Source organism: Lissotriton vulgaris, chromosome 4_1 (assembly GCF_964263255.1).
Source record: "Lissotriton vulgaris chromosome 4_1, aLisVul1.2, whole genome shotgun sequence".
NCBI lineage: Eukaryota > Metazoa > Chordata > Amphibia > Caudata > Salamandridae > Lissotriton > Lissotriton vulgaris.
Window position 1 is genome coordinate 1,349,611,719 of NC_141691.1, and position 27,221 is coordinate 1,349,638,939.

The following is a 27,221-nucleotide window of genomic DNA, read 5'->3' on the forward strand; positions in this document are numbered from 1 at the left end:
TGTAACTATACCCAAAACACACCTAGTAAACAAGATAAAAACATAATAGGAAATATTTAGTCAGAAAATAGATTAAAAGGCTGAGACCTGGGCTCTAGGCTTCTCTATAAAGAAATCTGAAAAGGAAATAGAGTAAAATGGCAGTGGGGATGATTCAAAACGGTCGGTACTGCCTGTTTTAAAGCTGTTAAGTTATATTTTCAGCTTCTGGAAGCGGTTGCCTTTCTGGCACCAATTCACAATTCATGCTGATGTGTTCTCCTTTTAAAAGGATTACAGTTTGTGTGAAAGGCAGTTTCAGTTTTGTAAGTTTTAAAAGAAAAATACCAATCTAAACTCTGTTAAGTGTTGCCTCTGGATAGGTATCTATGCAATATTTACATCCACTTTCAAATTGCGAATTAAACTACATAGTGCTCTAAGGCCAAGACACACTCATAGTGGAAAAGAGCTTGGAGTAAAAGGTCAATATAACTTTATTTTCTAGGGTGTCATCCATCATATCCTGTCTACACTGTGGACAAAGTAAAAGACTTGTGAAAATAGGCTGCACTATCTTACTTCACTATCCAAGTGCAATCATACAAAAGGTCACAGCTAATGTACACTATTCCTCCGCATATTCCAGCACAATGAGAAGGTGCTTGTTTGCAATCAGAATAGCTGTAGTAGACTCAATTATTTTACTACATTGTCACTGGCCTGCAAAAGTAGAACGTGGTCGCCAGATTTATGGCTGACGTCAATAATACCAAAAGTCAAATGGCTGCCAGTAGCAAAAAAGATTTCCTATACAAATTTAAAACAAAGAAAGCTTTAAAGAACATAATGGATTGGTAAAGCATACACAAAAAGTAAATTCACCTGTTTCTATAATGAGACAATGTGTAACTACGAAATTTATAATGCTCAATTTGGTTATTTAGCTGGACATATCCATTTTCCGTAAGCATCTCCTTAAGTATTATCTCCAATTTCCTTAAGCATTAATCATCAAGTCAGTGCAATCATTAGACTCCATTAAAAATGTGAGGGGTTGAAACTTACCCCGATAGAATCGGTGTTAAAGAATCCTGACTTGGAGAGGAGTGAATCAGAGGTGATGTAGAGGGTCTGAAACTGTAATGTTCATCCTTTGAATGACTTCCAGCAGAGTGTGGTAATTTGGATTTCAAATCTAGAATTCATGAATACAACAGTGTCAAACACTTATTGCTGTGTATTAAATTTTCATTCAGCAATTAAAAAAAAAAAGCAAGAGCAGAACTTACCAACGTTTTTAGTGGATGACACCGCATGTTCAAAATTCACATGTTTCTCTTTATTTTTATAAATACCAGCTGCAGCTGCCTTAGGCAATTCTCCAGATTCCTGTGGCTTTTTACTTACTGCAACCGAATGAACACTCTCAGTTACTTGATCTCCATTTGATTTATACAGAATAGATTTGTTGGTCGGTTTCATGTTCTTAAATGGTGCAGTATGAGGTTTTTCAAGTGATGCGCTTTGTATGTTACGGTTAACAGTTTGATGATTCTCTCTTTTAATGTCTGTAGGTGGAATAGTTACATTGGACTGACCACTAACCAATGAGCCCACACTCTTCGAATTGTGGGATGGAGACATTCTATCATCAATTTCAAGCTCTTCCACATTATATTTGGTATCACTATCAAGAAGCTTTCCCTGAACTGGAGTTGTAATTCCAACTGAATTCTCAGTTGAGTGATTTTCCACATCATGCTTCTGTGCACTACTTTTAGGCTTTGGAAAAGGACATTCACAGGTTGTCTTCTCGTCTGAATCGCGTAACAATGGACTTTTGTTTGGCTTCTCACCATTTTTTGGCAATGCATTTGCATTTCCCAAAGAACCTTTTTTTTCAATAGGGCTTTCTTTTAAACCCAGAAGAGACAATGAGCCTGCCTTCGTCTTTTTAATAGTACTCGTCAGTAAATCCTCATGTGGAGTCTTTGCAGGTGCTTTAGCAAGACGCATATCCCATGGTAAATCGGCAACGGACATGTCAGAGCGCATACTTTCTGAATCACTCAAATCAATTTCTTTTATGTATTTCTCAATGTCAAGAAGGCTATTACAACCAGTATTTAAAGAGCTGTACCAAACTGTGTCCTCTGATGCCACACCAGTGTCTTGTTTAGGAGGTCTTGGTTTTTGTCTATTTTTATTTGAAAGAGCCATTATGATGGCAGCCAGCTGTGCTGGACCAGCACTAGATGACGCATTTGCAATAGCAGAAGCAATTGTGCTGATACTTAAAGGGGAATCAGATTGGTTCGATGAGTCCACATATTCCCTGGATTGTTGTTCCTACATTAAGAGAGACCACGTCAAATAAGATAAATCCAGAAAATACAATATAGAAAATACTTTTTAAATAAGGTTTAAGGATCTGGAAAAACTATCAACACGGTGGGAAATATATATATCAATAAGTTAAAACATTTAAAGAACAGGTTATTACACCAAAAGTAACATTCTATCTGACTGATTTAATATTTAACTAGCAGAATTTTATTCTTGTATGTGTCACAGCTGCAACTTTCTTATATTAGAAACACTTCACGTCTTCATGACGGCATTTGAAAAAAAGTTTGTCAAAAACACCAGATTATTCTTTGACAGCATACGGTATCTAGGTCAGTTTCTAAAGGAACCATATATTCAGGCAAGCAAGGCTACAGCTGTAAGTCATTCAGTTACAGGAGTTGAAATGCAACATTTTGATGCCAGAACATCAGCAGTATTTTAACACATTCTAATTGTCCTGTACAACGATTTTTACTCTACAAATCAGCCATAATTCTGTGGATTTTTCTAGGCACTGTCAGGAAAAATCTATCAGTCAATAACGGTCCTTTCCTTGCGGCAGGCTGGCAACGCTTAACCAGTATACACTGCCTTTCTAATCTTGAAGTCAAGTGTCAATCTTAGCATAAAACTATTTGTCCACAAAAAACACAGATTCAAATTAAAAAACAAGAGGAAAACCAGTTTTGTCAAGCATTCGGAGTTTCTCTGGAATAGAAATTGCTTATTTGAACTAAGAGTTTTAATCATTCAGGAGTCCGTGATCCTCAAGATGCTTTATCACACTGGAAACATTAAGTGTGTAACGTAAACTATGAAGACAGAGAAACATTTACAGGTATACGTATATTCTATTTCCCCTGTGGGGGTTAACTTTGAATCATTAATTTGTTCTGCTACTATTACCAATGTCTCACAATGGAAGCAACTATAATTCTATGGAAATTGAGGTGGTTATCTTCATCTCAAGAATACATTTCAGTATCTCTTGGATAAAGTATTCCAGGATACCTGCAAATGCACAAGAATATTCTCGGTTTATGACTTCAGTGAGGATCCTAATGCAGAATGATTATCAGCACTTGGCACAGCTTATGAGACCGCTACTCTATTTATATTTTTAATCAGAGCCCTCTGAATAATATATACAGCTATGCCATAATATCCTGGAATCCAAGCGATCTCCTATAGGCTATCAAAATGAGCTTCTCTTCAAAATCCTCTAAACTCAACTTTCTCTTATTTCCAACCCGGTGCTGACTCACAAATTCACAGATACATGGCTATTAACCACCAGCATAAACCTATAAGGCTTTTATTTCACGAGGAAGAGCCAAGCACATTTAGATATTAGCTCAGCACATCACTATATAACTGTATAAACAGTTGCTCTCCAAAAGCATCACAAGTATCATTAAAAGCCTCAAAATCACTGTGGTTTATCTGCATCCTGTGAATAGAATGAGGTCTTTTATGTGAAAATCATGATCCCAATGGGAAAAGAAAAGTGCTGGGTTCCCTGCAAAGGGGAAGGTCAATGCGAACCCCATACACCCATAAACCATTGCTAAAGCACAAGTTACTTACCTTCGGTAACGATATATCAGTAAGAAACAGTAGTTAGTGTTCGATTCCTTACCTTAGAATATCCCCAGGCGTCAGGCTGGACCCGTCAGCAGTACCCTTGCGCGTCGGTAGGCGTCGTCTGCGGCTCTGCATCTGTCGTCGGCGTCGTGATCGCCGGAGTGACGGAGTATTTAGACGCCGCCCTTGCGCGGTGACGTCAGTTCTGTATATATCTTTCCGCGTCAGGAACGCAGAGCCATGATAGAAAAAGACACTGGTGCCATGAAACTAGGGCCCTGAAAGGGATGCCCTTAACCTTAGGTATCGGTTCGCAGAACGGGGAGGATGTGTGGGGCTGTAAGGAATCTAACACTAACTACTGTTTCTTACAGATATATCGTCACCGAAGGTAAGTAACTTGTGCACCTGAAAGAAACAGGCTAGTGTTAGATTCCTTACCTTAGAATAGATACCCCAGCAATACCAAACCCGGTGGTGGGTCTGCGAACCAATGATCACACCATAAAGTCCTGGAGAACGGAACGGATGAAAAAGCCATCTCTTCGGACTTGGTTGTCCAGGCAGTAGTGTCTTGTGAACATGTGCAGCGAGGCCCACGTTGCTGCCTGACAGATGTCCTGCAAGGGAACTCCCCGGGCCCAGGGCAGTCGTAGCCGCCGTGGCCTGTGTGGAATGGGCACGAAGCCCCACAGGAGGCTCCTTTCGAGTCAAAGAGTAACAAGCCTTGATGCACAAGACGACCCATCGAGAAATGGTTTGTTTGTGCACCGCCCGTCCCTTTTTAGCGCCCATGTAACCAACAAAGAGTTGGTCATCCACCAGGAACTGGCGTGTGCGATCCAGATAGAATGAGAGTGCACGTTTTGGGTCCAGACGGTGGAGCCTCTCTTCCTCTTTCGAGGGATGCAGAGGCGAAAAGAAGGTGGGCAAGGTGATGGACTGCCCGATGTGGAAGGCTGTGACTATCTTGGGCAGGGAAGAGGGTCGTATCCACAACACAACTTTGTCCGGATGGACAGAAAGGAAGGGAGGTTAAGAAGAAAGAGCCTGGAGCTCACTCACTCTCCTGGCAGAGGGGATGGCAACCAGGAATACAGTCTTAAGAGTAAGGAGACGAAGAGGACAGTTATGAAGTGGCTCGAAGGGAACGCACATCAGATAAGTCAGAACAAGGTTCAAGTCCCACTGAGGCATCACGAAAGGAACAGGAGGAAACATACGAGTGATGCCCTTCAAAAACCTATTTACAACCAGGGACTTGAACAAAGAGGGCTGATCAGGGAGCCTTAAGAAGGCGGAAATGGCAGAGAGGTAGCCTTTTAGAGTGCCCAGAGTAGAGCCCTGCTGGGCAAGAGACAGAGGAGAACCTCTGAAAGAGGGGCAGAAAGGGGATCCACAGCCTTTGCCGTGCACCATGCCACAAATTTGTTCCACCTGCAGGCATATACCGATTTTGTGGAGGGACGCCTGGCTCCCAGAATCACATCACAGACTTCAGGAGGCAAGTCAAATGGCCTCAATTGTCACGGCTCAATCTCCACGCATGTAGGTGGAGACTGGACAGGTTCGGGTGGAGGACCGTCCCCTGCTGCTGCGACAGAAGGTCCTCCTGAAGCGGCAGACAAATCGGGGGATCGACTGACATGCTGAGTAGCTCGGGATACCAGTATCTTCGTGACCAGTCCGGAGCCACAAGGATGACTTGGGCCCGGTCTCGCCTGATCTTCAGCACCCTGGGCAGAAGTGGTATAGGCGGAAAGGCGTACAACAGACCACAGCTCCACTCGCGACGAAAAGAGTCTCCAAGCGAGTGCCGCCTTGGAAATTCCAAGGCACAGAACTGATGACATTGCGCGTTCTCTTCGGTTGCGAATAGATCTAACCAAGGTTCTCCCCCCTGCTGAAAGAGACCTTGCGCCACGTCCGAGTGCAGACGCCATTCGTGATCCATCATGCACCGGCGGCTGAGTTAGTCCGCCCTGGTGTTCAGGGATCCTGCCAGGTGTTGAACCACCAGGGTGACTCTCTGGTGTTCCAGCCATGTCCAGAGGCGCAGAGCCTCCTGACATAGGGTCCATAACCCCACCCCACCCTGTTTGTTGCAGTATCACATGGCGGTGGTGTTGTCCGTGAACACCTGCACTACACTGTCCTGGACAGAGGGAAGGAATGCCTTCAGTGCAAGTCGGATCGCTCGCAGCTCCAGAAGGTTGATATGGAGCCGGGACTCTGCCTGAGACCAGAGGCCTCTGATCTCAGCCTCTCCCATGTGGCCCCCTCATCCCAGGAGGGACGCATCCGTCACAACTACGTGCTCCGGTTGGGGTAGGGAGAGGGATCTGCAGCTGACCTAATCGCAGTTCGTGAACCACCACTGCAACTGACTCGCAGTGCCCTTAGAGCTCAGGACGTGGTCGCACAGGTTGCCCTGATGCTGTGCCCACTGAAACTTCAGGTCCCACTGCAGAGCCCGCATCCGCCACCTGGCGTGATGCACCAGTAGGATGCAGGAGGCCATCAGCCCCAAGAGTCACAGCATCAACCTGACCGAAACTCTGGATAAAGGCTGAAAGATCGTAATCAGAGCCTGAATATCCTGAACCCGCTGCTCAGGGGGATAAACCCGAAACTGCGCTGAGTCCAGAACCGCTCCGATGAAGAGGAGCTTCTGAGAAGGGCACAGGTGTGACTTTGGCACGTTGCTGGAGAACCCCAGCAGGTGCAGGAGGTCGGCCGTAGTCTGGAGGTAGGAGGCGACTGTCTGGGGCGAGCCCGCCTTCAACAACCAGTCGTCGAGATAGGGGAAGACTGGAACCCCTGATCTGCACAGATGAGATGCGACCACGCCATCACTTTTGTGAACACCTGAGGGGCGCTGTTAAGGCCGAAGGGGAGCACGGTAAACTGAAAGTGCTCTTGGCCTACCGTGAACCGCCAGCAGGACGGGGATGTGAAAATAAGCGTCCTGCAAGTAAAACGCCACCATCCAGTCTCCAGGGTCTAGGACAGATAAGACCTGAGCCAATGTCAGCATCTTGAACTTGTCCTTCCAGAGGAAGCCGTGGACGTTCCAGTGGTCCAAGATAGGGCGAAGGCCTCCTTTGCCCTTCTTGGGAACCAGAAAATAGTGGGAACAACAACCACACCCTACTTCTGGCCCAGGAACGCGCTCAACTGCCCCTTTGGCCAAGAGGGCCGTTACTTCCTCTTGCAGAAGTTGCAAGTGATCCCCCGACATGCGGTGGTATTGCGGAGGCATGGGTGGAAGTGTTGCCTCGAAGGGGAGGGAGTAGCCCATCCGGACGATTTGTAGCACCCACCTGTCCGACGTGATGGAGGAGGTGATGGCGAACCCTGCCCACCACTGGTTTTAAATGGGCCTGAAATGCCAGACAAGGAAGGCTTAGAGGCAGATTCTGCGGGGCGGATGTGGACTGACCCAGCCGTTGTCCCCCGGCACCGCCACAGCGCTAACCACGTCCGCTACCGCGTTGAGACTGGTTCTGCGGCCTGTGGCTGGCTGGATGTGTGGGGGCGCCCCTTCCTTGGCCACGAAAGGGGCGAAAAGCAGAATTTTGCTGGCGCTGGCCCAGGCCCAAGGACTTGGCCGTAGCCCTGGAGTCCTTGAAACACTCCAGCACACTATCCGCCTTGTCGCCAAAGAGGAGACGGCCATCGAAGGGCATGTCCATGAGTGTGGCCTGGACATCCCCCCCGAGAAGTTGGCAGACCGCAGCCAGGCGTGGCGACGAATCGCCACTGCCCTGGAAACCGCTCTGCCCAGAGAGTCCGTGGTGTCAAGTCTACATCTAATAGAGTACCGTGCTGAATCCCACCCCTCCGCCAGGGCTTGAGCGAGCCTTGTCTGGGCCTCCTCCGGACACTGTGGCAGCAACTTTGCAACCGTATCCCACAGAGAGTGGGATGTAAAGGTCCGTGTTGACAGATTGGAACACCAAACTCAGAGGAGAACAGTTTCTTCCAAAACTGATCATACCTTTTGGATTCCTGATCTAGAGGAGCAGTTGGGAATGGGGTCTGGGACGTAGAGGCCTGAATCACCAGGCTCTTGGGGGTGGGGTGAACGGACAGAAAGCAGGGGTTCTCCGTAGCCGGGCGGTGGCGTCGGGCCGGGTTCCGATCCACAGTGAGGTCTGTAGAGGGCTTGGACCAGGTGCCCATCAGAACGTCGGTGAGGGCTTCGTTAAAGGCAGTAGAGGCTCAGAGGAGCTTGCATGCGGTTTGAGCACCTCAGTGAAGAGGTTAGTCCTCACGCCTGCGACAGGGAGCTCAAGAGCCAAGGCCTTAGTCGCCCTGTTCAACACCACGCTATAAGTAGTCCCCTCCTCCGAAGCCACGGAAGGAGGAGAGATGAATCCAGTGTCATGCGAAGTGTCTAGACCACTAGCCTCTCCCAGCACATCTGCCCAGTCATGGCTTAACTGGCACTGCTGTGCCAGAGGGTTCTCAGACCCCTCCCAGTCCTCCTAGTCATGCATGTCCTGGGAACCAGGAAAAATGATGGAGCCGGGTCATAGGTGAATTGTTCATTCATCGGCGGAGACTGCGCAGAGTGGCGCCGCTTCGGCGTTGCACCCGGTCAGGGGCTGAAACCGGGGACGGCGTCGTCCGGAGACTGCACCGGGAGCGACACCCTCAGGGTCGGCGCCAGAGGAGGAGTCGTGAGGTCGACTGGCGACGACCCGGATCCAGGCCTGGTTCCTGTGGGGCCCTGCGGCGTTGGGACCGGAGCTTCCAGCCCGCTAGGGCTCCCAGTCGGACCCACGGGCCCAAAGGTGCCTCGGCAGTTTCCGACAGAGAAGTGATTCCTCATGGCCACGAGGAAAGCACTTATCTCCTCCGACGTCGCGTGCAGCCCAGGGACCGGCGGCTATAGAGCTGGACGTGGCGCCTGGGGCTCCAGCTAAGCCGCGCGGGCACAGTCGCCCGAACCCCCGGCCACGTCGCGCGAGCATCGGGGGGAGTCGAAAGAGCGATGATGCCTCTTCGACTTCTTTTTCGAATGCCTCGACTTGGAGCCTGACGAGTGGTGGTGACTCAACGAGCGGCGATGACTGCGGCTCCGCAACCGGTCTCTCGACTTCCTCCTTGACCGGGACCTCGAACGGCGCGGAGCTGACTGCCGGAGCTAGAGCAGCTTATGGGACTGCACCTGTCTAGCCTTCGAGGTCAAGGCCCGGCAGTCGGGGCACGACTTGTCATTGTGGCCGGCCCAAAGACAGTAAAGGCACCGATGGTGGTGGTCTGTCACCGACAAGCAGTGACAGGCGTCGCAAGGTTTAAACCCAGAGTACTGCTCTTCCCGGATCTGCGCTTGCTGGCGGGGAAAAAAGAAGAACTGACATCAGCGCGCGAGGGCAGCGTCTAAGTACTCCGACAACGTCATTTCAGCGATTGCGACGCCAACGACGGACGCAGAGCCGCAGACTACGCCAACCGACGCGCAGGGGTACTGCTGACGAAAACTTTCCGGATCCAGCCTGACGCCTGGGGATATTATAAGGTAAGGAATCTAACACTAACCTGTTTCTTTCACTGTTTAATGCATTGTCAAACATAACAGGGAATGAATCCCTGTTGATTAACAGAGGAACCTAGGGTAACATTTAATGTACACTTGATATTAGTAGCATGTTGAAATGCCTGCTAAACTCATGAGCTGGGGTGAGGTTGCAGAAGCATCAGCACGTCACACGCTGTGAAAACGTAACCTACTAATGTAGCACTTGCAATTCAGCCGTCTTTTTAGGAGTCAAATGGTAATGGTAAGAACAAAAGTGAGGCTAAACCAAACACTTATGTCTTCGGTACTATTGAATCTGCAGCAAATTGAGTCACTTCAGAGTGCTTGCTAGAGTTCTCAAAGGTATAGGACAATTTTACAAAAAGCGTAAAGTATACCTAACTAGAACTTTTCATATCACCACTGCATTAAGGCTAGAAAGTCAATTTAGGGACACTAGGAGGCAGACACTACTTAAGCAGGGAAGGTTGGCTGGAAAGCCACTTTTTAATGTGTTTTTGGGACAAACTTGACCTAATAGTAAGAGGTAGGCAATCATGTAAGCTTTGTTCTGATTAGCTGTATGTAAACAGAAAGGATACATTCAAGAAAACTTATCATTCTTACACAGTCAAAGGCTGAACATATTGAAGATTAAGGTCAAATGCACAAAATGGTGTTTGTAACATTTTCCTGTAAACACCCTCCAATGTATTTTGACAAAAGATTGTGCAATTCATCTACTGCACAAGCAGGTTTGTACATTATACCGTACAAATTTAATGTTTGCTAATCCACAAAGTAATTTATAAACCATAATCTTAACAGCAAATAAAATGTAAACATTAAACATCAGGGCAAAGTGAATACCTTATGAATCTGAGGGCTTCCAGTTTGTGTTGAAGAAATTGGTGTGTCCTTTTCTACAGCTGAAACTACTTTTCCAACAGTGAATGTGGAATTGGGTTGTTTATTTTCCATTTCTTCTAAATAGCCCAAAAAATTAAACGGCAATTATAAGCAACAAGTTTTGCAGATAGTGGCAACAGATTAGGAAACACAGTAAAGCAATACTTGTTAATGTACCTGTCACTGTATTGTCGCAGAATTTTATAACATCTTCACAGTCTGTAAAGCCTAATGATGCACATGAAGATCGCAATAAAACTATTGGATCCTGCTTCTCTGGAGACCTTATGTAATATCCAAAAGATGGCTGTGGAAATAAGTTAGAGACAAAAATGTTTGTTACTTGCAATAATTGTTAATCAAAGCCTCAAAGCATGTCACTGCGCAAAACAATGAAGTGTTAAGATCCTGCAGAAACTACAATTAACAGATCAAAAGTTATTAATACTATGGCTCTGGTGGATACTGGGCTGCCTCTGCAGATTGATCCTCTTAAACACAGGCCAGCTGCAAAGAAACACGGTTTGTTCATTTTGCTCAGATTTAACATGAAGTCCTGAGTGCAAAATGTCTTCAGCACTGTATGAACGTGGCAGTGAAAAATGAGGTTAATACCAAGAACTGGAAGTAACAAGCATTTGCAATGCAATCGGTCTCGCATTTGTGAAAGTTAGAGCTATTGGTGCTGTAAATCATATTGTTTTTTACTAATTATTTTTGTTTGGAGTGGAGTACATGTATGTTTGTAGTAGATTTATGTTGGGTTGGTAAGCCACCGCTTGAGCCCCCACGTAAGTAGGAATGCCCCGCACGCATACATGCCAATAGACCCGATACAGGCCAATTCAAAGGTTTGTTAAAGATTTTCTATGGTCATAATCAATGCAATTGGTTTCGTTTTAAAACTTCAATGAAAATTCAGTGAAACCTGCCCATGTTTAGCCATCTTTAGGCTGCATACATATCAATCAATGATTTGCCGATTATCACCCGCAAGGGTATCCAGGCATGGTGGGGTTGGGGGGTTAATCTGCTGCAGGCAGTTTTCAGTTTACATCCATGTTTTAGGCAATCTCTGAACTTCTGTTGGGTGGCTACAGTTCAGGGGTGGGGTGAGAGGCCATTCCAGGTCTTGGTGGACAGATAGGAGAAGGTGTGACAGCCGCTTCTGTGGAAAGGGGGCGTGTGAATAAGGGAGGAGGAGCGTAGTTGTCTGCCAAGTTGATTGAAGTTTAGTTTGTGGTTTAGGTAGGCTGGTCCTTTGTTGTGCAAGGCCTAGTGGGTCAGCAGTTTGAACTGGCACCTTTTTTGGGCGGGAAGCCAAGTGGAACCCTCTGATGTGGGGGATGATAGGGGTAATGTGGGCTCTTCTCAGGAGGTCAAGGATGAGCTTGGCTGCAGCATTTTGGATAGTTTGCAGTCTGCTCAGTGAAGCCGTGTCAGTGAATAACTCTACAACAATGCACTTCCTATATCAGATCTCTCCTTCAAGTGAGTCCCAACAAAATTAAAATACTAGGAAATTCTGATCAGCAGAGACGTGATGGATGGTACAAGACAACATTACAATATTGGCCAACCAGTTGCAACAAGAATTACATAAGTGGTAACGCTCAAGCTTTCGCTCTAGGGAAGAGTTCAAACTATAAAAAGTGAAATTCGCTACTCGTTATAATTATACATTTGGCATGCTCCCACTGCCTAACCCCAGAATGAGACTACTCTTGATCGACCAACAGATCATGACCTACATACGGAACGATAAGAAACCCAGACTGGCAATGCTCAAAATATATTCTGACACCGCCTCTGCTGATGTACGACTCCAAGTTAAAACCTTACTGTAGGAAGGCATGATCCTTCTGCGTGGTTACCCCCACTTTTTGCCTGACGTTGCTATGTTTTTCTGGCTAATCTGACCAGGATCCTGCTAAAAAGGACCCCAGTCTTTGTGCTTCTTCCCTAAATTGGACATTGGGAGTACTTCGGGACACTCCAGATTGGCTACTGGTGTACCCTTGTAAGTCCCTAGTATCTGTTTCAAAGGTACCAGGGGTATAGGTGCACTAGGGGTCTCCCATGGGCTGCAGCATGTATTATGGCACCTATGGAAGACCACTCAAATTGAGACTACAGGCCTGCAATTGCAGCCTGTGAAGCTGGTGCTAGCACCACTTACGACAGATATACGTTTCCCTATATCTGAGGTCACTGCACTTAGAACCTATAAGTCACCCCTAAGGCAGGCCTTTCAATCCTGGAGGCAGCCTGCTCAATTCTAAGTGCAAGTATGTCCCTGCATGAGCAGGACACCCCAAGAACCTTCAGAGTCCATTCTCACTGGTTATAAGTGTATCAGCCATTTTGATACATAGAGTGGCCACTACGTAATGGCTATCTCTAAACTGGCTGCAACGAACTGTCGTGTTTGGTATCAAGCATGTTGGAATTATACCCACACACTGTTAACGGTGTGAGAGGTAAGTTTCCATGCACTGTAAAGCTCCTCCGGGAGGCCCTCAGTGCTCCTAGTACCAGTCTTCTAGACCCGGACAGCAAACTATGGCTGCTGCCGACCAGAGACACGATTCTGCACTCCTGCTGTTGAGCTCGAGCAGGGGAAGGCAGGACATTAGGTTTCCTGTCACAGGGAGGTGTGAACACCTCCCAGTTTTTACTTAGTGTATTGGGACAGGGTGGGTGCACTTGCCAGTACCACTGAGATACTCCAGTTCAAACCAGTTCAGGGAGGCCTTGGCTCCCGCTCTGGCGCTAAACTGGACCCCCCCCATGTATAGATGCGAGCTGGAGTTACATATAAATCAGACCAAGTTTTAAAACATTGTACCAGTATATTTGCAGCGATACACGTTGTTTGACTATAGAAAATAGAATCCTCACACTCTCCCTGCCCAGCTTGTAGGGTCGTTTGCCATCTGTTGAAATGTTTATTTAAGTCACCAGCCTTTTCTCATTGGTCAGCTTATACAAGGATGAGATTGTCAGCCGACCCGCATTTATCATATCCAATAGCGGGCTTTGCAGCCATATCCCAGATCTCCTCGTTAAAAAGTCGATGACCTGTAAAAATTTGAAAAAATATTTGTTCTCTACCTCATCTCTCATTTATGGCCTTAAAAGACATTATAACAGTATCGGATATGAGATCTCCAATACAATGAATCCCTTTATTCATACAGTTTTTAAATGATGAATCCCTGAAAATTTCAGGAAAGAGGGGATTCTTTAGGAAAGGAGAATAAACCTGTAGCTGCCCTATTCCAAACATTTTCCTCACTGCTGTCCAAACCCAATAAGGACTTAGTAAGACTTTAAAAGTAACCCTTTTAAAATAAGCAAACTCAATATGACACAATATGACACAATAGGAGGCCCCTAGCCTCTATCCCGTAAATTAACTGATAAAAAGAAATCCCTGATATATCAGAATTATCCAAGCTTCCCACATTTACCAGCTCTCCTATCTGTGTAAGGGTAATCGCCCAATAATAAACTTGAAAATTAGGGACTGATCGCCCTCCCCCTGTCTCTAGAAAGAGTCATCAATCTAAGGGCCCTTCTAGGTCTTTGTCCGGACCATAAAAACCATGTGACTAATTGATCCAATTTCTTAAACCATAATATGTCTATCCAGACCGGGATTGCACGAAAACAGTATACATTTTTGGGGAGAAATATCATTTTGACGACATTACACCTGCCCATCAGTGTTAGATGTAGATTATTAATCCTACAGGCTTCTAGGTTGACTTTATGTAAAAGTGGTTTTCAATTAATCTCCACTATCCCCTCTACTTTTAAACTAATTTCTATGCCAAGGTATCTAGCACTGGCAACGATCCGATGATCCACAAACCCTGCATTATCATTACAAACTATTTGAGTATTTCCCTCATTTAAATGATATCCAGAGATCTTGCCATATTGCCGAGTTAAGATCTTAATCTGGACTAGAGTGGGCTGAGGGGTACTTGTCAAAATGGCCGAGTCATCCGCTTATCGCAAGATTTTAACATCGGCCCCTCTGGCTTGAATAGGATGGATTATTTCATTATCCTGGATCTTCCTAATTATGTAGATGGCAAATAATAAAGAGGAGCACGGACACCCCTGTCTCGTGCCTTGTGTGATGTTAATTACCCCTGACTGTGCTCCCCTTGCTGTGACGTAGGCTGTAGGATTCATATACATACTTTGAATTGCTCCGATGAATCTCTCCCCTATGCCATAAACCCTAAGTGCTTCCCATAAAAAAGGCCAGGAGACTATCAAAGGCCTTCTCCACGTCCAGCAGGATTAAGGCCATAGGGTCTCCTGTAACCTTGGTATAATCGAACAGTGTAATTGCATGGTCGAATAAGGTCAATAGATTCCCGCACAGGGACAAAGCCATGTTGTTGTGGTGATACCATATTCTAAATTACTGATGATAATCTATTAGAAAAGATTTTTGAATAAATGTTGATATCGGTATTAATCAACGTAATGGGTCGAAATGAACCAGGATCCGACGCCACCTTCCCTATTTTTAAGAAGGAATTAGTTACTTACCTGTACACTATAGTTCTCCAGTATTATCTTTCATAGATTCACATGCTTGTATCTTCCCCGTGGTCATGGTGGGAGTCTCACGGTAACAGAATGACCAAGCAGTATCATAGAGAAGAAAAACTGCATAGAAAATCCCCATAGGGGCTGTATTATTTGGTAACCAGACCATTTCTTTGTTTGGTCCAAAAGCCAGCCAATCAGCATTGCTGCCCTGCCCTCACTCTCCCCAGCAGAAGCTTCCTGCCTCAGATTTCCGTGAGCGACATGGATAAATACCGAGATAGCAGGTTCTGCCTGAGAAACGGGGAGGCGGGCGGGCGCATGTGAATCTATGAAAGATAATACTGGAGAACTATAGTGTACAGGTAAGTGTAGGAGAGTAGGGTCTGCAATCCTATGATCACCCAGATTTTTTGCTTTTGTTTCACTGGTTTACGACTTTGTCTGGCTGTGGGCCTGCCAATCAGACCCACAGCCTGGCTGTTCTCTCTCTAAATTACAACATGTACCCTAGGTGCATTTACAAATTGGTACTGGGCCACCTTATCAGACCCTGTAACTCAGGGCATAGGTGTATCCAGGGCTGCCAGGGGCTGCAGCATGTATTATGCCACCCCTGGCTGGCCTCCTAAATTTGAAACAACTGGCTGCGTGACAGCTGGGGCAAAGTCGTGTAATCACCCTTTGCTGTAGATATAGTATACCTATATCTAACCCTAAAATGGACACACAGATTCCTATCAGTCACTCCTATGGCAGGCCTTAACAATCCTGAAGGCAGAGTGCTTGGAATCGTGTGAGATGGTGCTCTGGCATGAGCTGAGCCTGTCTGCAGCTTGCGGAAACAAGTCCTAATAGCTGTTCCATGATATCGCATACCATATACTCTTAAGTGCATTATAATCCTCGCGGTTAAATGCTATCTTTGGTATTGCTTTATCAAAACATGTCGAGTAAGGTGTCATACGAATTGGAATACTAACCCCTCGCCAATTCTGGCGACGGGGTTAGCATTCCACCCTTCTAGAGGGACACGACATGTATGTAACTGTGAACCCCGGTTAAAGTTAAACGAAGCCTCAGCTCCACAAAATGGATGCTGCCACCACAGACACGAGTCTGACCCCCTGCAGCTGGGAGTCCTTCCAGCGAGGGGAGCCTGGACAAAGGGTTTCCTGTCAGGGGCGGTGCTAGCACCGTCCCAGACATGGTTTTGTGTATCCTGGGTAGGCAGGGCTTTACAGGAAGGTGACTGCTGAGTGGCACCCCGGTGCTCACTACGCATAGGCCGGTCAGAACCAGTTCCAGGGGCACACCAGCCCCTGGCCTGGGGAAAGTCCGGCATGGCAGAGGGGTGTAACCACCCCCCTCCTAGTCCCACCCATAGGCAGGACCTAGTCACCGGGTCAGCCCCCTTTTTTAGTATAAAGATGGGAGCGGGCCCCCTGTTCAAATTAGATCATCTTTGGAATCAAGACCCGACTTTCTGCGAAAGGCATCAAGATTTCCTTCTTCAAGATTCTCCCTTGTGGCTAAGGAGTAGTCACCCTGCATCCGCAGGCACCATCCTAAGAACACTGCGGTCTGCTGCAAGTCCTTCTTCACGAATCCGACGACCCAGATCGACGAGACCCGGCTTCCCTGGCACCTCTGACCTCTACTCACCTCTACAGCAAAGCTGAGAACTGTGAGTGCGACGAGACCTCGAGGGACCGACGATCGCCAAGACTGCACGACTTCTTTGTAACAAGCCCACCGTGTGCTCCACTGGTGAGTGCTTTGGGGACCGAGAAGCCCCAACCCTGAGCAGCTCCAGCACCGAAGATCAGCCCTCCAGCATCTCCACGATCTGCGTGGGGCCCTTCTGCTTTTGCGTGCTCACCGCGCTGTGTGGCTACTAGCCGGCTGGCTTGTGGCCTTCTTCACGACGCCCGACGACATCACTGCTGCTGGTCTGGTTGCTCCAGACTGGCCCTTGCTTCCTTGCAACAGAGAAGCACCCCGGACCCTCCTGGTCCACTCCAGACGCCATTTTGAGTCCACCGCGTGGGCTTGAATTTGCCAAGGCTTTGTTGCCCAATCCTGGGTCCAGCGACGCCGACCGCTTCATCCATCGTGGGACAGCTCGCTCCTCCATCCTGGTCGCCGACAACGCCTCCTGGTCCGTGAGATCTGCGAGCACAGCGTCACCCACTCACCTAGTCGAGGTGACTACCATCCGGTGCCCTCCTGGTGCCACCTGACTACTGGCTAGTAGTCACGAACTTGGTCCTCTCTGCTTTCAGGTGTCATCTTCCTTCGATCCAGGCTTGGATCCATCGAACTTTCTTCACTGGTCGCCTGCCAGCAACTTCTTTCTTCCAGGCTCCTGGTCCGTCTACGAGGATTCCCGACGTCTTTTGAGACCTATGCAGCTGCAGCCCCTGGACTAGGTAACTTCGGCATTTCGGTGCCCCAGCATAGCCTCACTATCCAAGGGTCAGAATCCACTTTCGTTTTCCTCCTACCAGGTCGGGTTCGCCCGAGAACACTAACTTTGTCTTTACTAGCTACCATAGACTTTGTCCCGCATCACGCGTGAGAGTGCACACTCTGCACCCGAGTCCCCTGGGTCTCCTAGAAGTAATCTGAAGATTCTATAGTCAAGTCCTAGCGATTCCAAAGCCTATTAGTACTGTACTTACCTGCTAGTAATTTCGCATTCCACTTTCAGAGTATATGGTTTTCCGTGCCCCTCGGGCATTTGTATATACTGTGCTAACTTAAGTATTTTCGTAAGAGTTTTGTTTTGTGCTTAATACCCTGTCCTCATAAAGAGTACAGGGCTGTTGTGAATCTTAATAAATAACTTGTTTATTTTCATAACACTTGTGTGGTGTCCTTTCACTTGGTGTTCAAGGGGTATATGTGTGGTAAACAGCTGGCTTAACACGCCCTCTCGAGTCTTTAGCCTTAGACTGCTCGTATCCACGCTACTAGGATAGCTGGTCTATAAGGTTGACTTACAACCAATCATCAATAAGGGTTGCTGGACTGATATATAGTGTTCACTAGAATAGTGAGCACTGCATATCAGGTCACCTTCTCACAGTAAGTAACTAATTCCTTCTCCAGTATTACATCTTTCATAGATTCACATGCTTGTATCAGAGTAGTAAGCAGTGCACACCAAATTCGTAGCGTTTCCAGGACAGAACTAAGAAGGAAGCTCTGCCGTAAAGCAATGATATAACAATACACATCAGTATATAAGAAATACGATCAATGCATGTTGACATATAAAGCAAAGTACTGCATAGACAATAAATCATGCCATTATGTCATACCTTACTGAAATAGACGTTTCAGAACAGCTTGTCCCACTGCCGTGTCCTCTTTCCACGCAGTGTCTAGACAGTAGTGTCTCGTAAATGAATGCACGCTCTTCCACGTTGCTGCCCTGCAGATGTCAGGCAGCGCCACTCCTGCGAATAAGGCCATCGAAGTCGCCATCTTTCTCGTGGAATGTGCATGCACCTTAGAACCTAGCGGCTTTCCCGCTTTTTCGTGACATTTCAGGATAGCTGAAGATATCCATCTGGCAATACTCAGTCTTGACAAGGGAAGGCCCTTCCTTTGTCCTTCGAATGCAATGAATAATTGCTTGGACTTGCGGAACGTTTTTGTCCGTTCAATGTAGAACTTTAGGCATCTAGAGATGTCTAGAGAGTGTAAGGCTCTTTCTGCTTTCGATGAGGGATTGCTGAAAAAAGTAGGCAAGATAATAGGCTCATTGAGGTGAAAAGACGTTACTTTGGGAATAAAAGTAGGATTTGTTCCTAATATAACCCTGTCTTGACGGAATTGCAAGAAGGGTTCCTCCACTGAAAAGGCCTGGATTTCGCTAACCCTCCATGCTGATGTTAGGGCGAGCAGAAGGGCTGTTTTCCATGACAGGAACTGTAAGTCTGTTTTGTGTATGGGCTCGAAAGGCGGCCTCATAAGCTGCGATAGGACTGTATTGAGGTGCCACGGTACTGGTGGGCGCCGGATGGGTGGAAAAAATCTAAAAAGCCCTTTGATAAATTCTTTTATTATCCTGCAAGACCAGAGAGATGGTTCATTTGGCTTCCGCCTGAAGCGTGATATTGCTGCCAGGTGTACCTTGACCGAGGCATGCGACAGACCTGCCTTAGAAAGTGACAGTAGGTAAGGTAAGACACCTTCTGGTTGTACCTCAAACGGATGCAAGTTTTGACTGCTGCACCAGTGGCAGAAACGGGTCCATTTCGCTGCATATGTTTTGTTTGTTGATGTAGCTCTGGCTTGCGAAAGAATATGCCTGCATTCCTGCGGAATGTCTATATTTTGAAAATCCCGCTCATGAGGTTCCATGCTGACAATTTTAGCGATTGCAGATCCGGGTGCAGAATCTGCCCTTCTTTCATGGAGATGAGGTTCTGAAATGTCGGAAGCTGGATCCTGTTGCCCTTCGACATTTGAAGTAGGTCTGAAAACCACGCTTGTCTTGGCCAGGCCGGTGCTATCAGTATGACATGGCACGGTTCGAATCTCATCTTGCGCAGGATTCGCGGTATCACCGGAAACGGAGGGAAGGCGTAGGCAAATCTTCCTGTCCAGTCTATGAGAAATGCATTTCCCTTGGAACCTTGTTGATGGTACCTGGACGCAAATTGGACACACTTTGAGTTGTGCTTTGTTGCGAACAAGTCTAATGTGGGGGTGCCCCACCTTTGAAACAAGTTGTGAACCTGAGTGTCGTGTAGTTCCCACTCGTGCGTCACCTTGGAAGTGCGGCTCAGGGCGTCTGCCCGTGTGTTGAGGACTCCCTGTATATGCTGGACCTGAATTGAAATGCCGTTGGATATCAGCCATTTCCAGATTCTTTGCGCCAATGTCGACAGCTGTTTGGATCTCGTTCCACCCTGTTTTATCAAGTAAAACATAGTCGTGGTGCTGTCCGTCTGGATAAGTACTGACGATTGGCGTATTCTGGGAAGGAACGCTTGAAGCCTCAGAAACACCGCTTTTAGCTCTAACACGTTTATGTGAAGCTGAGCTTCCCAATCTGACCAAAGGCCCTGAATTTCTAGCTCCTGAAGATGCGCACCCCATCCTTTCAGCGAAGCGTCCGTTGTCATCACGAAGTGGTGATCTCGAGGAATAAAGCTCAAGCCCTGGTCCAAGTTCTTCTGAACCTTCCACCATGACATGGCCACCTTCATACGGTTCGTGATGGTAATGCGATCCTCGAAGGTACCTTTGGATTGGACCCACTGCTCGTCCAGTTGTTCCTGTAAGGGCCTCATTCGAAGGCGACAGTTTGGCACCAGTGGGATGCAGGATGACATCATCCCCAACATGGACTTGTACAGCCTCACGGAAGTGGACTTTTTTGTTTGAAGTGATGCAGTTAGCCCCATGATCTTTCTCCTTCGGTCTTCGGAAGGATAGGCTTTCCCTGCTCTGGTGCATATCCATGCCCCCAAGAACTGGATGCCTTGGGCCGGAGTCAGCGAGGATTTCTCTAAGTTGGTCCTCAGATCCAAGCGCTGAAACAGCTGGATGCAGCTCTGAAGAGATCTTGCTGCGTCCTTGAAAGATGGACCTGTCACGAACCAGTCGTCCAGATATGGGTAAATGTAATGCCCTTGCAGTCTTAAGTGGGCCGCCACCGGGGCCATGCATTTGGTAAACACCCTCGGGCCGATTTGAGTCCGAATGGCAGGACCTTGAACTGAAAGTGGCGACTCTCCACAACAAATCTCAAATACTTCCTGTGTTTCCGATGGATGGGAATATGGAAGTAAGCATCCATGAGATTCAAGGACGCCATGTAGTCTCTTTCCTTTATCATTAGCAGGATCTCCTGCAACGATAGCATTCTGAAGGGTATCTTCTTTATGTATTGATTGAGATCCCTCAAATCCAATACCCGTCTCCATTTCAGGGTTTGTTTCTTTTTGATGAGGAAGAAATGCGAATAGAAGCCTCTCCCTCTGAGATGTTGCGGCACTTCCTCTATGGCTCCCTTTTGCAGAAGCGAGTGTACTTCTTTCTGCATTTCCAGGCGATGTTGGTTGAGCCTGAGTACTGGGGGATGATCCAGTGGTATTTCCACGAATTCCAGAGTATGGCCCCTGCTTATGACATCTAGAACCCATTTGTCTGATGTTATGGACATCCAGTTGGTGTAATATTGAGACAAATAGTGGTCGTTTTCCGGGATCTGTTGTGTGGGGAGCGCCGGCCTGAAATCATTGACGTCTATTAGACTGTTGATTCTTCCCCCTGGCGTTTGGTTTACCTCTGGACTGTTGCTGGTAAGAGGAGTTGGAGGACCTGAACTGGTTGTTGGTATTATACTGACGATATCCCTGCTGATTATACGGTTGATATCGATTGGACTGAAAAGAGGGTCTTTGATTAAATTGACCTCTTGCACCCCTCTTTCGAAAGGACTGAAACCTTCCCTGCTGAAGAGATCCCAGCGCTCTAGCTGTATCCGTGTCCGACTTTATGCCTTGCAACGCCTCATCGATATGCTTCCCAAATAAATTTTCACCGTCAAAAGGCATATCGACAATTTTCTCCTGCACTTCTGGGCGAAAAGAAGTCGCCTTAAGCCAGCCCTGCCTGCGAAGCGAAACCGCTCCAGCCATTTGCCTGAAGGCCATAGACGAGACATCCATGGCGATGTCAATAGATTCGGCAGCAGATTTAGCTCCTTCTTTAAGGATGGCTGCCGCTTCCTCCTTTCTATCTTCCGGAAGTGCAGAAAGTATGGGTGCAATATCGGACCACATTTGTCTGTTGTAACGGCCAATCAGGGCCATTGCATTTGCCGCTTTAATGGTAGAGGCTGCCATGACCGCAAACCTCTTACCCGCACCATCCATTCTCCTTCCTTCCTTGTCTGGTGGCACTAGGGAAGTAGCCACCGGGTTCTTTGAATTTCTCTGCGCCGCCTGCGTCACGACTGATTCAGGTCTGGGGTGCCCAATGAGGCAGGCTGCTGTGGACTCTGGTGCTCTGTACTTTTTTTCAATTCGGGGAACTGAAACCGCTATAGACGCCGGTGTTTTCAGAATCTTTAGGCCCTCTTCCCAGATATGAGGGATAATCGGAATTGATCGAAGCGATCTTTTGTTATCATCTTTGAAATCGTACAAGAAACAATCCGTCTCTTGCACCTCCACATCCAGATTGAATCTCTTGGCCGCTCTTTCCATGATATCATGGAAGCCTCCGATGTCTTGAGGAGGAGAGGTAGACTGCAGTGGGACAGGTGATGCAGCCGATGGTAAAATGTATTCATTCCATTCCTGCCCCGAAGCATCATGGACAAGCTCTCCTTCAGGCTGTTCATCTTCGTCGGATTCCGTTAGGTCATCCCTTATAGTAACCACCTGCGGTGATCTCACCCCTTGTTCTTGTGAAGCAGGAGCTTTAGGCGTCTGCGAGTGAGGCGTCTGCGTAGCTGGTTGCGAGGTATTCGCCTCTGGGAAACGACGGTAGTAGTCGTTTATCATCAACCTAAGGTCAGACACAAGAGTGATAGGTATGGAAACAGTTTGACGTTCCTCCTCCCGAGAGTTCTCATGCTGCTCCTCCTCCTCATCATAATCACCAGATTCCTGAAATGACTCATATCTGGAAGATTAGGGTCTGTCCTTGAAGGAGTATACTTCCTCCTAGTCCGTGTCTTGGCTCTTTATCTGAAGCTGAGAAGGACTGTAGGCGGCACCTGAGGACTCCTCTCCATCTGAGTCCTGCTCTAGTAATGAGGATGGTGGCAAAGGAGAAATCTTTGTCCATGAGGTGAACTCTGCAGATTTACTGATAGTAGCCGAACCCCTGGTCGACTGAAAAGACCGGATCGAGATCATGGTCTTCGACTGCGGTGATTTGAATGCTTTTGCAGATGTTAGCACGATTTTCGTCGACGGTGTCGTCGACGGAACCATCGTCGACGGAACCATCGTCGACGGGACCATCGTCGACGGGACCATCGTCGACGGGGCCATCGTCGACGGGGCTATCGTCGACGGGGCCTTCGTCGACGGGACCCCCCGTCGACATCCTCGACGTCGAACCTGTCGTCGACGGAGTCGTCGTCGACGGTCTTTTCGTCGACAGTGAAATTTTACTCGTCGATGTTGTTGTCGTCGACGTCGTAGCCGTCGACATAGCTTTAGATCCTATCGTCGATGAAGCCGTCGTCGTCGACGAAGTCGTCGTCGACGGTGAAGTCGTCGACGGAGCTGAAGTTTTCACCACAGATTTTGGAGCAGAAGCTAGGGAGCTGGTCGAAGGTGCAGACCCAGGCCCTTTGAGACTTGACTGCTTTTCCAGAGGAGTAATAGGAAGAGATGAGGTTGATTTCTCCTTAGATTTACTCCTTTTAGACTCTACTCTCTCCACAGAAACAAAAGCCTTTCTTTTCTTGGGAGTTGAATGATAAGATTCCTCCTCAGAATCTGAGCCTGATGCGGCCTTCTTCTTCTGAAGCCATAACAGCAATCTAGCCTCTCTGTCTCTTTTAGTTTTGTCAGAAAATGTTCTACAGAGTCTACAGTCTTTCACCACATGTTTTGGATAGAGACAGTAAAGGCAGTCCTCATGTGGGTCCTCAGAGAAAAGTCTGGCCTTCCCACAGGATCTGCAAGGCCTGAACAGCCTCTTTTTAGAGCTTTCAGCCATAATGAGAAAAATATTCCAAAGGGTCAAAAGTTCACTCAGGAACAGGAAAACTGAGCAGAGCTCAGGGAGACTCCTTTCTCACACGAAGGCGGTTGGAAATCTGAGGCAGGAAGCTTCTGCTGGGGAGAGTGAGGGCAGGGCAGCAATGCTGATTGGCTGGCTTTTGGACCAAACAAAGAAATGGTCTGGTTACCAAATAATACAGCCCCTATGGGGATTTTCTATGCAGTTTTTCTTCTCTATGATACTGCTTGGTCATTCTGTTACCGTGAGACTCCCACCATGACGACGGGGAAGATACAAGCATGTGAATCTATGAAAGATGTAATACTGGAGAATGTAACTATCTTAGCTGTCCCCCAAGAATCTGGAGGTTTATTTACATTCTGCACTAAACTAAACATCTCAAACATGATTGGCATGAGCTGCACTTAAAATATCATATAGAACTCCCCGGGTATATAATCTGGCCCTACCGCCTTCCCAGGTGGCAATGAAGCTATAGCACAAAGTAGTGGGTCCAATTTTAAAGGAGCTTCTAACATATCAAAATTTTCGAAGGCAAAGGACTTAATGATAGCTCATTCAAATACTTATGTATTTCAGTTTGTATCTCACAGTTATCCCTTTTATCCTCCAAGTATACATTTTGATAACATTTCTGAAAGGCCAAAAGGATTGCCCCTTCATCCGTAACCAAACCTACATCTGGATCTCTAATACTAACAATCCGTGATAATGCAGCTGTTTCCTTTGTCCGAACTGCCAACAGATGACCTACCCTTTCATTACATCATATGCTTTGGAGCGCCAACTTATGTATTTGCTGGCGGACTTAGCTAAGGATCTCTCAGTTATGGCTGCTTTTGCCATTTAAATCCTGATGTGTGGCGCTTTAATCTCCCCCCCCGTACCCCCCCCCCCCTCGGAAGAGGAGATCATTAGTTACCAAAACACCCTCCATTATACCCATTCCAACCTCCTCTTCTGAGAATTCAAATAAGCAGAACAGATGGCAAGCACAAACCCTTTCCACCCCTCCCTGACTTTGCACAAATAATACAGTAAACAAATTCTTCAGCCACTCGTCTGCTCTTTTAGATAACAATCATCCTGGATCTCTGAAGAGAATACCCGGACCTTCCCTTGATGAATGACCTTAAGGCGTGCGGGATTCATTAGATATACTTCGCATATACTTTTTTGGAAAGGAGAAATCAGCTGACGAAGGCGCCATCTTCTCTCCACTGTCACATGGCAAAAATCCGGCCGCACAAAAAAATGTGTTTGATTTATTTGCATCTGGCCTCGCTTTTTCAAATACGGCCTGATGTAACAAAAAGTTTCCAAAAAATATCAAGATCGCCCAAGGTCTCGTGTTCGTGACTGATTGACTTTTGACCATTAGCGGGAATCTATGCACACGCTGAATCTCAGCTTCCTAGTTCCAAGATGACAATTCTGGGAAGGCAGCTTTAAATAGTTTCAGCACAAAGCCTCGTATGTCATCCCCTTCGGCTTTCTCCTCAATTCCTAGCAGACGTAGGTTATTCCTCCGTTGTCTATTCTCGGACTCTTCAAGTTTCCACATAATGTCAGCTAGTCTTGCATCATTCGCAGAGGTTTTAGATTCAGTGCTTTCAAGGCCAGCCTCTAGGCCCACCACATGCCCCTCTAATGCCGCTATTCTAGCTACCACCTCTTAACAAGCTTTGGTTGTTTTACGAATAGCTTCCTGTATTTTTTTGGTAGCCAATTGCGCTCTTTTATGCTCTAGCCGAGCTTCAGCTTGCATGGCTTTTAATGTGGCGCTGATCAAACTAATTGAGGGGGCCAGCTCTGGCTTACTAGCGGAGGCTGTTAGATCTTCCACTTGCAATCCTGGTTCTTTATCTCCCAACACATTGGGGTTGGTCAGTGCATAGTCCCATTGTAGGTGATCACTTGTCTCTGAAAGAAGACTTTCTCGTCGTGAATCACAAATGCTTTTCTTCCTGGATTTCCCGGAATGAGGGGTAGTCCTCTCTAATGTATCGGCTGTTGTTGGGGGGCTGTTTGTGTCCTCCACGGACGCCTCATCCGAATTGCCTGAATACAGAGATTTATCGGCATCAACATCCGACTCCTCTGCCAGAGAGAACAAATTCTCTCCATCAGGAGCACCTGGTATTATTGGTGCCCCTACCAGTTTTTGGGACTCCCCATTAGGATCACCAAGTTGAAAAGAGCCATCCGCTGCTGTCATTTCTTTCGAAGTCAAGCTAGCTGAGCCTTCACCGCCCCCTTCTGTATCCCTGGACACTTCTGCAAAGCCAGCTAGCTCATGAGAAACAGTTTCTAATAATGCTGCATCATTGTTGCCTATATTACCAATGTTGCCATCTGTAGCCTTTGCCTGTTCAGCAGGAGAAATGGTTCCAATCGCTAGGACTCCCTCCGGCAGCGGCTTATTCTGTTTAATACTAAATGGCTTGCCAGAAAACATGCCAGGGATCTTGGGAATCCGCCCTCTAGTAGACCCTTCCGCTCCTTGCACCCCCCCGTCTACTCCCAGGGATATAGCCTTTGTTACCATTTTTTGCTGCGTTTCCCGGGGGGGGGGGGGGGGGGGGGGGGGTGCGAGTTGTTGTGGTGTCTTTTATTCCAAGCACAGCCTTTGTGTTATTAAATGCTGCTTTAGAATGAATCCCGGTCTCTTTAGTCCCTGCAGTTTTACGGGGCGGCATGCTTCCCTTACCGCTCTCACTCCGCTGCGTCTTTCGTCTCCTGCTGGGAATCCCCAGACCGGCGAGTGTAATCTGACGGAAAGCCAGACTCCAGGGGGCCAATACACCGACTTCGCCTCTCGCCACAGTCCGGATCGAGAAAGCAGCCAAATCATTCGACCACGCCTCCACTCGCAGCGGTAGCTGCTCACAGCATCTTCCCAAGCGGTCTCAGCACTGTGTTAAGACGCCAGCCTACCGAGGTAAACTCGGCTTTTCAACGGCTTTTCGGTGGTAACAAAACAGCCGGCTATTCTCGCCCGCTGCTCATAAGATATTTCAGCAAAACGCTAAAGTGGGTATCACACAAATGGATAGGGCCACTAAACGGGGCAGGGAACTAGAAAGTTTTATTAATGCATACACCTTAATGGATATAATGGACATAAGTAAGTTCAATGCACCCACATACATCCCAACCTTCAGAGGCAGAGACTTCTCTAGCACAGTGGACTATATTTTTATGTCTGCAGAATTAATAGACAGAGTCACTATAGCTAGAGTTCTAGAAACTGCCTTTGGTGACCATAATGCACTGGAAGTAAACATCAGACTAGGATCCTCCCATGCCCCTGCTTGTACCCCTGGAGCTAGGGACATCATGCCCTCAACCAACAACTTAAGGCTGAAATGAATGGGGGTGGATAGTGGCTGTATTATGAATACAATTACAAACAACCACCGATCCATAGTTGACTCCTGTTCACTTACTGATGGGAATCATCAAAGGATAGTTAAAGATTTTGTTAATATCTGCAAAATTATAAAGACCCTTTTAAGTGTTCCCAACAAAAGGTCTAACTATGAGCCCAGGTGGTTCGATAGTCGTT

The 27,221-nt window shown here is 47.1% G+C and overlaps 1 protein-coding gene across 1 annotated transcript in view; it reads right to left on the minus strand.

The window, feature by feature from the left end:
- The window catches only part of CEP192 (centrosomal protein 192), a 1,919,503-nt gene that overhangs the window by 1,368,134 nt on the left and 524,148 nt on the right, over positions 1 to 27,221 (minus strand). The window contains exons 15-18 of the mRNA XM_086965571.1: positions 10,529 to 10,658; positions 10,313 to 10,428; positions 1,272 to 2,331; positions 1,048 to 1,177 (exon numbers count right to left, since the gene is read on the minus strand). Of these exons, the coding sequence (XP_086821697.1) occupies positions 1,048 to 1,177; positions 1,272 to 2,331; positions 10,313 to 10,428; positions 10,529 to 10,658 (1,436 nt within the window). The remainder of the gene's footprint in view (positions 1 to 1,047; positions 1,178 to 1,271; positions 2,332 to 10,312; positions 10,429 to 10,528; positions 10,659 to 27,221) is intronic.